Source organism: Mastigoproctus giganteus, chromosome 2 (assembly GCF_048544385.1).
Source record: "Mastigoproctus giganteus isolate SK-2022 chromosome 2, ASM4854438v1, whole genome shotgun sequence".
NCBI classification, from domain to species: domain Eukaryota; kingdom Metazoa; phylum Arthropoda; class Arachnida; order Uropygi; family Thelyphonidae; genus Mastigoproctus; species Mastigoproctus giganteus.
The window spans coordinates 14,944,372-14,957,999 of record NC_143576.1 but is presented as its reverse complement, the minus strand read 5'-3'; the positions used below and the strand labels follow the sequence as shown (position 1 = coordinate 14,957,999).

At 37.6% G+C, this 13,628-nt stretch overlaps 1 protein-coding gene across 1 annotated transcript in view; it reads left to right on the top strand.

The window, feature by feature from the left end:
• The window catches only part of tweek (transmembrane protein KIAA1109 homolog tweek), an 806,203-nt gene that overhangs the window by 194,943 nt on the left and 597,632 nt on the right, over positions 1 to 13,628 (top strand). The window contains 2 exon segments of the mRNA XM_090388226.1: positions 3,696 to 3,938; positions 11,632 to 13,600. Of these exon segments, the coding sequence (XP_090244352.1) occupies positions 3,696 to 3,938; positions 11,632 to 13,600 (2,212 nt within the window).

Sequence of the window (13,628 nt, the reverse complement as noted above, 5' to 3'; positions counted from 1 at the left end):
AACTAAATGAATATTTTGCATCGACATTCACACATGAGGAGTTATTCAGCGAGGGGAATGCCAGAGGTGTATTCAACTCTAGCATTAAGCTAGAGAATCTTGTAATAACTGAGAGCAAAGTGGAGGAGAAATTGTTGAAGATAAACACAAGAAAGGCACCTGGGGTGGATGGGATCTATCCAGTTATATTAAAGGAGGCAGCAAAGGAGGTAAGCAAACCCTTAGCCATAATTATGAGAGCTTCCTTGGACTCAGGGGAGGTACCCATTGACTGGAGATGTGCAAATGTGACCCCAATTCACAAAGGGGGATCAAAGGCTGACACAAGTAATTATAGACCTGTGAGTTTAACTTCTGTTCCCGGAAAATTAATGGAGGCACTGGTGAAAGAAGCACTGCAGGATCATCTAGACAAGACTTCAGTTATAGCTAGGACACAGCATGGTTTTGTTAAGGGGAAGTCTTGCCTGACCAATTTGATTGGATACTATGATGCAGTCACAAAAGAACTGGATGCAGGGAATAACTTTGATATTATATACTTGGATCTTAGAAAGGCTTTTGATACTGTTGCACATGGAAGACTGCTGCACAAATTGGAGCAGTGTGGCATTGGAGGCAAGTTGCTGCTATGGATAAAGGGGTGGTTGAGGGGGAGAAGACAGAGAGTGGTAATCAATGGACACTGCTCATCGTGGACTAATGTTATTAGTGGAGTCCCTCAGGGTTCAGTATTGGGGCCTTTATTGTTTTCTGTATTTATAAATGATATTGATGATGGTATATCAGGCTTAATGTCCAAGTTTGCAGATGATACGAAGGTTGGCAGGGTTGTCAAGGACACTACTGACACTATGCTGCTGCAACAGGATTTGGAAAGGTTGAGCAGATGGGCTTCGAGGTGGCAAATGAAGTTTAACATTGACAAATGTAAAGTACTACATATGGGAAACAGCAACCCCAGAGCAACGTATCAACTCTGTGGTACTACACTGACAGTGGTAGAGAATGAAAGGGACCTGGGGGTGGTGGTGCAGGCAGATATGAAGTTCTCTGAGCAGTGCAGACGAGCTGCAAGAGTAGCTCATGGTGTATTGTCAATGATATATAGGAATTTTTCTAGCAGGGATAAGGAGGTGATTATTCCCTTGTATAAGGCAATGGTCAGGCCACACCTAGAGTACTGTATACAGGCCTGGAGGCCTCATTTCAAGAAGGATGTAGAGCTGCTGGAACGAGTACAGAGAAGGGCAACTAGATTGGTGAATGGGACAAAGGGGTTCTCTTACGAAGAAAGGCTTAAGTTTTGCAAATTACAGTGTCTGGAAACTAGGCACCAGCGGGGTGATCTGATAGAGGTGTACAAAGCCTTGAATGGTTTGAGCATGCTCAATGCTGATGGGATTCTTCCTCTAGCTCAGAAAAATCACCTGAGAGGGCATAAATTCAAATTGAGGAAAGACAGATGTAGGATAGATGTGCGGAAATTTGCCTTTAGCCAGCGGGTGGTTGGTTGGTGGAACAGACTTCCATCCCTTGTCGTGGAAGTTGATAGCCTGAATAAGTTTAAGGCTCAGCTGGACAGGTATTTCGAATGGACAGAGGGGTGAAGTGGAAGTAGTTATTTTTATTTATTTATGTTACTTTTTTTTTTTTTTTTTTTGGCTGATGCTGCATAAGCTTGCTTTCTTGCATCAAATGCCTCTACTAATGCTAATGCTAATTACATTGATTTTACAATGTCCCAATAATATGAAATTATTCAGCCAACCAGATCAGCAAACAACTCAATCATTTACCGCAGTTACTGCAATATTATATGTCTTAAATGAGCTCCAGTTATGTGGAGAAGTAAGAAATTATATACAAATTTTGTAAAATTTGTATACCCCAAGCCAAATACACCTTTGCCTGTAGCAAACACACGCCACCTTATCACCAACAAACTTGATACCTTGAAAATAAGTGCTTAACCAGCCCCCATCAGCTAGGAATTCCAAGACTAAAGTCCTAAAGCAAATTAGGACTTTAGTCTAATTTGCTTTAGGACTTTAAATCATCCTTAAACCTTCAAAACAGCATCCTGCAGGCACCATAGTAGAATGTAGCACTCAAGAACCCAATCTCAATGAAGTCATCATTGAGAAAAAAACATCACATCTCTATGATAATTCAGAACATAATGATTCACTGAATTTCACAACATAATTTCACCAAGCAAGTTGAAGAACCTAAGCAAAACACTCATGGTGATAAGTTCTCTGTTTTCAAGCAAATACTCCATTAACACCAAGTAAATCACTTCAAGAATAAGTAGTTTATCCAAGCAACCTGCATCACTGTCAGCCTCCAAGAACCTCTATCTAGTAATTATCTAAGTTAAAGCACATTTATTTACAGGCAGGTATTTATACCTTTATAATGGAAGAACTTTGTCCATCATCCACCAGATCAGAAGCAACCAGATGCTTCCTTCTTTTAAAATGCCTGTCAGAGTATTCTGACAAAGCTAAAAAATTCTCTCTATTATTAAGAAATAAAGTTACATTTTCATTGTCATATACATTAGTCAATAATTGAAGCTCTCTTCTAAGGTCTAAATAAGTAAGACAATCAAAAAAGCAAGTGCTCTATAGTTTCTGGAGTACTGCAGTGACATAAAGGAGAGTCTGATAAACCAAAAGTAAACAATTTACTGTTTAGGCTGCCATGGCCTGTAAGTATAAACCCAACATTTAAGCCCGGATTAAACCATTTCAATTGTTTAGAAAACTCAGTAACATTGGGAAGAAACTTATGAATTACTCGACCCTGATCTGACAGGATCCACTCAGATTGCCAGTCAACTGATAAACTGACATCTGTCTTCTTCTGGCCTCCTTATCGCTTAGTTCAAGATTTATGACATAATCTCCAATCTGGGCAGGGACTGACTTACGACGATAGTATTGCAGATACTGAAATATAATTTCATATTTAACTGGTAATTTACTGCACAACACTTGCGAAGCAATGGTCGAAACTGTTCTGCAAGATCTTGAGACCTAAACTCAGTAGTGGAATGTGGTGATGAATATAATGAGTAGTTGCTGTAAATTTATCATAAATCATATGTCTCATTGATGTTACTTTGTGCTTCAGCCTCCTCATCCATTGATATTTGTAACTATATAAACTAAATAAAATTTTGAGTTGCAAATAATCCTATAATTTGTAGAGTGTTATTGTAAAAACTTTCCTCTGAAACCAATAGTTCTTTTGCAATTGATTTTTAATTTTTTTTTTTTTATCATACTTTTGGGGTGCCTTTCAGGTATTATATGCAATAGCTACTGTATTCAAGTTTTTCTCATGTTCGTTGAACACTCAGCATCTCATGCAGGAACAGTAAAGAGAAAAGCAAAAGGATAAAAACAGGGTTACCACTGATGGACCCTTCATAATTCCAGCTATACTAGATACTCTTGTACTCAATTCTTGTCATTGCACATTGGCACATTGTTATGCATATGTGAGTTGGCTTCATTGAATTTGAAATGATTTTCAATATTGCTTTGCTTTGATTTGTTTTACATGATATTTTCCTATTGAAATATTTGGCTGCTTCAACTCTCATTTTTTAAAAGTATTTTAATACTTAATTGAAATTATAAAATAAGAATATTCATGTCTTGCACTGGAATATTTTTCACTAGCTCTACCATGTGATAACAGGAATAGAAACTTTTGCTTTTCAAGTACAACAGGCTGATTGTGCTTTACAACCTCCATGTCCTTTCAAGTTGTGTCAGCATGATATCCTTCAGTCCAGATGTCCTGAAACTACGCCTACATCTGCATGTCCATGTCCTGAAGATATCAAATATCGTATGACGAGGCTTTCTATAGATGCTGTTGATTTGTGCTTAGTAGAAGGAGGAACTGCACTTGGTATTGAGGTATAATTGTATTATTTTCATAAAACAAACAAGAAAAAATTTTTAATGTTTTTTTTTTTTTTTTCTGCTAAAAATAAGTTATATAAAGTATGTTATGATCTGAGCCATTTCAGTCCAGAAATTAAACAGTTGTTTGTGTTTTTCCCCTTAAAAGTGAAATCTTTCAAATTAAATCTAAATAGAAAAAAATTGAGGTTTCTAATGATTATGCTAGCGAACTTCCTCCTCCCTTCCCTTCTCTTACCTGAAACAACACATTTGGCTCAGGCCAGCTTTAGCAGATCAGGCATTCAGTTGAAGACAGTTTAGGCATTGGAAGCATAGACTCGAGTTAAACATTTTTCTACTAAATTCCCAACAGTACCCCTATTTCATTTATACAAAATAATTGTCTTCTAGCATCAGATTCAATGAATGCTTTCCTTTTAACACATTTCCTTAGAACTGTAATTGGGGTCCAGCTACTGTAAAATATTCTGGTATTATAATATAATTTTGGCTGATGAAGAAACAGAACTTTATGTTAGGAACTCTGTTTGATAAGGTGTGAACTACATGCAATAAATTTAATCTGAATTGCTAAAAACTTACTGTAGCAATACTACTTAGGGCATGGTTTCTTCGGAGGATTTATCTAAAAATGATTAAGGTAATTATTTATTTACTTTCTAATATTTATCTTGCAAGTGCTAAAGAGAGAAACCAAATTCTTGACCATGTATGAAAAACTTATTTTTTATTTCTCTGTTCAGGAAACCCTGGAGGTGGCCTGGTGTTATCTGCAGTGTTTTTTGAGCTAGATGCTAGGCAGCCAGTATATTTGAAATCACTTTTGGAAGTAGACTGTAGACTAGATATGTGGGTATTTGATAATTAGATTGATGATGAAAGCCAAAAAAAGGTGCAGATCATCAGTCTAATTCTTCAGTGTATGTGTAGATAAAGATTTGATGAAGATCTCTTGCTATTTGTTTAAAAAAAAAAAAATTATAGGTGGTTGGAACAGTTAAAGCTTGAATAAAAGCATTCCTTGAGAGAGAGAGAGAGAGAGAGAGAGATTTTTCTCCTTCAGTCTTATAAACACATTTGGGTAAGTATGAAAAAAGACTGTATAAATCTTTCTAAGAAAGATAGAATCCAGGAGGAACATCCATATTAACCCATCTAAATTTATTCAAAAAATGCCTATTTATTTTAATTATAAATAGTCATCATTTTGTTAAACCCAGAAATACAACCAACACAGTACAGGTTGTGTATGTGTTACTCTAATTCAGTGGTTCTCATCTGGTATGTCACGAAGGCGTATTACTGAAAATGTGTAATACTTTAAATATGGTGCATTTTTCAAGTCTTTGAATTTTAGTATGTAGTGTATTGTAATTGCAATAGTGATTTGAATATGTCACAGCATCAAAAAAGTAATAAACAGCTTAACTACTTTTGCTAGTGGCTCTACCAGTTGAAGCTGCAGAAAATCACAGGTAACCTGAAGCATCTTTTTTTTATTTTTGAATATCACATAAAAGTTCAAAAAAAAAAATTAAAACTTATTTATCTGATGATGAATGTTTATAAGAATGTATGTTTATCTATTCCTTGTTTGCTTTGCGTTTTCATTCTTAATGTTGGTTATTCGAGGCTTGTAAATAGCTAGCAGTTTGGAGATTTTCATCCTTCTCATTACGTTGAGGTAGAGGATGCCTATCAGTTCATCTTTGCAGGTAGAGTAAGCAGTAGCTCCAAAAGTTAAGATATTAACATCATATTCTCAATACAGATTTCATAGTTTTGATTTTCATTTTTAGGTTTAATTTAAAATGAATAATTACATGGTTCCTTTGTATTTCCATGTATTTTCCAAATACTCTGATAAAGAATTTGGAAAAGAATTTGAAACTGCCAGCCAAGTCTTGTATACAGTATACTTAAATTACAGTAGACCCTCGTTATAATGCAGTTTGCTTTACGCTGATTTGCTATAACACTGTCACAAATCACGATAACGCTCTTTTACAGATTGCATTTTTGGCATATTTAATGAAATCGTTTCATTTGATAGAGTCGATAGCTTGAAAATGAATAGCAAAACAGCATTAAAATGAATAGCAAAACAGCATTAAAATGTTTCCCATGCCGACTTGAGAAATTTTCCCACGCTCAGTGACATTTTCTCGCATGCTAATTTAATTGCAGTACAGTGAATTGTTACATAGTTCCGAGATCAACATTTTAAAAAATGATCAAGTATACTGCTTTTAATATTTGCGTTATTTGCATTTATCTGAAGTCTAGTCATCACCCAGTACAGTATAGACATCGTGCTTGATGAACAGTTTACTCAAACATTGTATTATAATTAATGCAACTAATGCAGTTACATTTTCGAAGAGTTAATAATGGCGGATAAGAATGAAAAAAGCAACGTCTGTGGTGCCTCTGTAGCCAGGTGGGCAGGAGCAGCAGTGCGTAGCACATGCTTCTTGATTAGACCGGGGTTCAAGCCCGTGACCAAATACAGAGGATGCAGAAATGTCAGGGAATGACCACCGCATATCCCCGGAGCAATATGGCCTTAGTTGCTAATGCTCCTAAAAACCAAATAACAAACAAACAAGCAACGTCTGAATGCAGTACAAAGACTATAAATGTAAGAACTACCCTCCCTTCCCTCATAATACTGATTTTCCTTTAAATCACTTGTAAATGTGTTGCAATTTTTTTTTGGTCGAGAAGGCTGTTTGTTTCTCTGCTGCTCATTTTATTCGAAATGAACTGAAATGACCATAAAAAAACAAAAATATAATAACAGGCTTATTATGAAGTGTTGCAGTTTTCTTTGGTAGAGAAGACTGTTTGTTTATATGTTGCTTGTTTTATTTTAATGAAATAAAATAGAATAATTGTGTTCAAAATAGAAATCTACAAGGATTATAAATGAGATTTTGTCTGTTTATGAGTGCATTTTCTCTCTTTCACTAAGCAAATGCATAGCCTTTCCTCTGTATGAAGGGTCTTTTGTCTGTAAAGACTAATGTGAAGTACCTATTCGATTTATCAGCAACAACAGCTGAGTTATCCAAGACATTCCCACACATAGTACATATGGGTTCAATCTGAATTTTTCTCTTCTTTGCATTCACATTCACAGTATTTTTGGTAATACTATTTACTCTTCTGGTGTTCCAAATGGTGTGCTCTCCACTGTAATTTATTGAGTGTAATTAAAGACCTAATTGCTAATTACCGTATTTCCCCGTGTAAAGATGCACCCTTTTTCGAAAAATTTGGGGTCTAAAAATTGGTGCGTCTTATACAGTGGTTGTAGATTTTTTTTTTTACTTGCATTTCCCGATTTTTATTGCTTGTTGTCTTTGCGCTCATTGTTTTGCACTTGTTACCGGTATATTAGGTTACGTTTTGCAACGTTCTGCCCAGAAATGGCTCAGAAAAGATTTTCATACAGCGCTGAATTCAAGTTAAAAGTGATCCAGTTTGCAAAAGTGAATAGAAACGTGCTGCTGAACGTAAGCTTGGTCCTCCTCCAACTGAGAAAACAATCCGAGACTGGCTACGGGAAGAAGAAACCCTACTGAAAACGCCACGGCAGAAGAAGGCCATTAGAGGCAAGTCAGCAAAACGTCCTGATTTAGAGAGGGAATTGAAGATATGAATTGAGGAGCAAAGGGCAATTGGAATTCCTGTGTCCACAAAGATGGTTCAGCATGAGGCAAGAAGAATTGCTGATGAAAAAGAAGTAAACGATTTCAAAGGAGGACACAATTGGTGCTTCAGGTTCATGAAACGGAATGGACTAAGCATGCGTACACGCACCAGACTTGCTCAAAAGATGCCCGAAAGCTATGAGCAGAAGGTCCTTGAATTTCATTGTTTTGTCATTCAATGTCGGATCAGTTTGAGTTGGGACAGATTGCAAATATGGACAAAATCCCTCTTCAATTTAATGTCTCAAGTAACAGAACTGTTGATAAGAAGGGGGTGAAAACTGTAACTGTGAAGACAAGTGGACATGAAAAGAGCCATTAATCAGTTGTTCTAGCTTGTTGTGCCGACGAAACCAAGCTGCCTCCTATGCTGATTTTCAAATGCAAAACAATGCCAAAAGAAGACATTCCTCGAGGTGCGATTGTCCGCGTTCACGACAAGGGTTGGATGGATCAGGATGGGATAAAGATCTGGTTTGAGAAAGTTTGGAGCAGGAGACCAGGTGGGCTCTTATGCAAACCTGCCCTATTGGTGCTTGATCAGTTCAGGGCACACATAACAAAAAAAAAAAAAGAAGATTGCTGCAGAGCAAAAAACAAAACTTGCCATCATACCTGGAGGCTTGACATCCCAGCGCCAACCACTTGATGTCAGCATTAACAAACCCTTCAAAGCTGCCATGATAGACGAATGAAACCAATGGATGAAGTCTTCTGGGGACAATTTGATACCAGCAGGAAGAGTGAAGAAACCAACTATAGAAGTTTGTACCTGAGTGAAAAGATCCTGGGATAATATCAAGATTGAGATTGTTGTCAAGTCATTTAAGAAGTGTGGCATTTCAAATGCCATAGATGGAACTGAGAACAAGGAAATATATGAAGACAGTGATTCATCATCAGACACAGATGAGGACAAGCTAATGGATGGGAGTTTTGACAGTGATGAGGAGTTGTATGAATTTTATGATGAATAAAACTTGAGTTCAATAACTTTATGTAATACATTTTTTTTTCAAATTTCGGGCCCCAAAATTAAGGTGCGTCTTATACATGGGGAAATACTGTATGCTACAATTTAAGTGTGGTGAAGCATTTGATGAATTAGTATCTCATTGACTTTTGTTTAGAGAAACAAATTTAAAAAAACTGAAAATGAAGCAGAAGATGCAGAAGGCCACAAACATCAGCTGAATCTGCGGAATTCATTCAAGAAACATTCATGGGAAGCACAACAAATTGTGATGTAATCAACAAGCATTTTATGAATGTATTTGTTCAAGTTCTTTGGTACTTTCCTTCCAGCCATGTTAATACTTTTGAGCCTTTACCTTGTGAATAACAGTCTTTTGTCATAATTAAAAAAAATGCTGTAATTTTTTTTATTTACAATAATTTGTCAATATATACACTTAATGATCACTGAATCATGACTACCCCCATCCATAAATGACTCTGCCACATAAAAAACTGAACAGCTTTGTACACTACAGCAGTGGTAATTTGTATTTGATCATGCAAGTCAAAATGATAAAGCAGCACTTATTGGATGTGGTAAAGATATCTTGGAGCCTTAAAAGGGCACGATTGTGGGAGCTCATGTGTTGGGTTCTTCCATTTTGGAAATGGCACATCTTGTCAGTTGCTCTTAGCTCACTGTGGTTAAAATTGCAAAGAATGGTGTCAAATGGGTCAAACTGCTTCCTGCTGACAGAACTGTTAAAGATTACACAAGGTTAATATTCATGGTGACTGAACGGTGCAGTGCATTGTATGAGCTCAATGGTAGGTTACTGTGTGACCGTTGACATTGCAGTACAATATGGAGAATGCAAGACCAATATTCCAAATGAAGATGTGTTACACACTCAGATGTATGGGGTTCTACATTAAATGACATAAGAGACACTCTTCTCACCACTGATCATTGGTGACAATGAACGATGTGGTGTCTACAACATGCTGGTTGGACTCTGGAGGATTGAAATGAGTGTGCTGGTTGGATGAGTCAAAATACCTAGTGCAACACACCAATGGACACCTTTTTTGTGCAAGCAAAACAAGTCTGTGGACTCATCGTGCATAGTGCCCACTGTCCAGGCAGGTGGCATTGGTTGCTTAATATGGGGCATCTTTTTTTGGCAAGAACTAGATACATATGGACCAACATTTCACCAATAAGGTCTATTAGCAGCTCTTTGGAGACCATGTGCACCCTGCCATTTTGCAGTTTTTACCAGATATAAATGGGATCTTCCAAGATGATAATACACTGTTTCATCAACCCACACTATGGATGAGTAGTTTGAGGAACATAGTGAAGATTTCACCCATCTTGTTTGGCCTCCAAATTTGCTTGACCTCAATCCAGTTGAACACCTTGGGGTGTTTTGGAATGGGAAGTGAGGTGTATGGACGCACAGCCAACTCTATTCCGACACTATGGAAAACCTTGCAGGCAGCATGGCTGTAGATACGATAGTGGTTCAATAAAGAATCGCCCTCACCTACTTCCACATATTGCAGAGTCATGATATTTTGTGTGTAGCATCATACATATCTCTGTACTAAAGGTGTAAAATTTCAGCCCTGTCTTAATTTATTTTTCTCTTACAGAGCTGAATGTGTGACGAAGTAGCATCATGGACAAAGTTGAAGCCAGAGCTGTAATCTGTTATCTGTTCTTGAAGGGAAATCTCTTAAAGAAATCCACGAGGAGATGACTGCTGTATATAAGGATGAAACCCCATCCTATGGCATTGTGAAGCACTGGCATAGACAGTTTAGGTGTGGTCAGACATCAGTAGAATCAGAGCTCATTCAAGATCATCACCATTCAGCCATTGATGACAGCATGATCAGAAAAGTGGAGTCGTTAATCATGGAAGATTGCTGGATATTTGTGCGTGAATTGTCCCAGAGGTGAAGATTAGTGTAGGTAGGCTCTGTTGAAACAGTCCTTCACAACCAACTCCATTTACAGAAATTGAGGGCAAGATGGATTCCCCGATTATTGACTGGTTTGCAGAAGGCTGATCGACAACAGAAATCACAAGAGTTGTTAGCCCTGTGCCAAAAAAAATGAGAAAGACTTTTTCTCTCGTCTAATCACTCAGGATGAAAGTTGGATACACCATTTTGACTCTGAAAGTAAAAAGCAGTCCATGAAATGGCGACATCGTGATTCCCCACCCCCCCAAGAAGGCAAAGGTCCAAGCATCAGCAGGAAAGGTCTTGCTGATAGTGTTTTGGGATGAGAAAGGCATAATAATGACTGATTACCTGCCGAAAGGTAGAACAATCATAGGTGCCTATTATGCCAACTTACTCACAAAATTACGGGAGAAAATCAAAACATGTAGATGTGGCATGCTGTCCAAAGGTGTGAGAATGCTTCAAGACAATGCCCCAGTTCACACTTCTGAAATTGCAACAACACAAGCGGCACTTGTGGATATGAAATGCTGCCCCATCCAGCCTACTCACCCGATCTTGTACCATCGGACTTCTTCTTGTTTCCTTCCCTCAAATCATTTCTTCAGGGGACTTCCTTCCCTGATGATGAGTCACTCATTTCTGTAACAGAGTCATGGTTCAAAGACCAACCTCACCACTTCTACAAAAACAGTATCTGTAGCCTCATTCATCGATGGGAAAAATGTGTAAATCTGCATGGTGGCTATGTAGAGAAGGACTAAAACCCATGCCAAGAATCAATAGGCCAGCAACTCTGCAGCTAGGTCAGGGTGATTCTTTATTGAACCACCCTCGTACCTATGGACATCTTCAGAAATCTAGTGAAGTCCATGCCTAGATAAATAGTGGTTTTTATCCTTGAAAATGGTGGTCCAATGCAGTATTAGGTGGGTGGTCTTAATTCAGTGATCACTGAGTGTCGTTTTACATATAGTTACAGTCGTATATTTTTTAAAATACTAATATTTTACATATTATATGATATTTTGCAGGTGTTTCCGGTTCGCCTAGCTACTTGCAACTTGCATGGTGGACAAACAAGTTCTGGTTTAAGTACTTTGATTCAGTATGTACGCATTCAGCAATATGCAAAAATTAGTTCTAACTTGGTGTGCTCCTCGGTATATAGCATTGCAAGTCATGGTCAGATTCCACAGTCTTCATCTCTCTCAGAGATATGGCTGGAAGTTGGAGATTTTAGTCTAGGACCAGTTTATATTGATGCTGCTACTTCTGAATTTGAGAAAGATACTATGGCTCTTCAAGATAAATTTCTAAAAATTCATGATGCCAAATCAAAAAGGCTTTGGTTTTTATGGCCTGCAGATGTAGGTGTTGCTTCTCATCCAGTTACTGATAAGTGTGGATGTGTTGGTGGTTGTTCATTCTTTGGAAGTAATCGAAATGGGTTGTATTTTTTTCGCACCACTGATGTCCAAGAAGAAAAAACGTGTGCTGTTTCTGCAAGATATCGTACATATAATGATGATAACTTGGGATTTGGCGAAAGTATATTGCATAAAGGTAAATTTGTTTTTGATATTTCAGAAAATGCTCATTCAATCACTGCAGGAACAAGTCCTAGTCATTCAGAGAAATCTTTTATCTGTTCAGAAGGGCACACAGCTCACGTTGGCTCCAAAACTCCAGAAAATTTAACAAAAAAATCTTTAGATATTGATTTATCCATTACCACAAAAGCAACTAGTTTGTCTGCAGGAAATGGTCATGATGATAAGCTAGCATTTACAGTAGCAGATGTTACAATAACATCTAAGCCTAACATTGTAGACATTCATTCTCAAGGTAAACAGAATTGTGATGGTTCTCAACCTCAAGGTGAAAAAGAAACTTTGCTTCCAGCACAGGGAAAAAGAATAATTAGGCAGTTTAGTAGTCCTACTCATATGCCAGTTCCACCAAGTTTTTCACCACAGCCCTCTCATATTTCTCATCCTTTGGCTGTCCCACCCACAAATGCTAATGGTCATATTGAGAAGAAGATAGATAAAAAGACTGAAGATGTAAAGTCTTCTCTTGATCCCGCTGCTAGTGCTGTTGTACAAGAAGGAAATACTAGCCCTATCATGTCTCAAAGCAGGCACAATTCTCGTGTATCTTTAAATGGATGGCCAATGGGCACTCGTGATACTTCAGGTTCTAGACATTCTCTTGCAAATTTAGCCTCAAGAGGTTATTCTCCACGTTCTGTAAGAAGAGCTGTTTCAACTGAATCAACACATTCATCTGAGGCATATTTTTCTGCCGATGAAGACACATTGTCATCTGTTCTAACTTTTGAAGGAATTGGAGATGATACTGGGCTGGACAATGAAAGAACTCATCGGCCTTGCATAAAAACTGGTAGTGCTTCTGTTGATCGCAAAATTGTGTCTGGAACTAGAAGGTCACTTCATGATATACAGGAAACACCTTCTCAGCAGTCAAGTGATACAGAAATTCATTCAACTAAACTGCAAAGGACGTCTTCTTGTGGCACTCATCATGATCCGTCAGATTCAAATTCTGTGTCCAGTACTTCTTTCTTATCAGCAATGTCATCTCAAGAAGATATAGCTCTTGTAGATTTGCATAATCAGATGGATAAACCCATAATTGAATCGCCATTATTAATGTCTTGTTATACAGCTCACATGACACAGTTAGTATGCCATCATTGGAATGAACCCCCTCCTCTTCCACATCTCACTCAACAAACAGGTGGGTCTCATGGTTGGATTAATAAAGATCATTTATTCCATCGAAATGCAACACGGTGGAAACCTAAATTTTTGCCAGTTACAGAAGGTTTTACTTCTATTCATATGATTGATAAAAATAAAGTTCCAGGTTATAGCTTACAGTATGCATGGAGCCAGAAGTCATCTTCGTCTCATCCAGCTGAAGAAGATTTTCGGCCAGGATCACTCCATCAAGAATTGAATGATAAATCAAATAAATGTAAGTATATGATGGAAAGCAATATTAT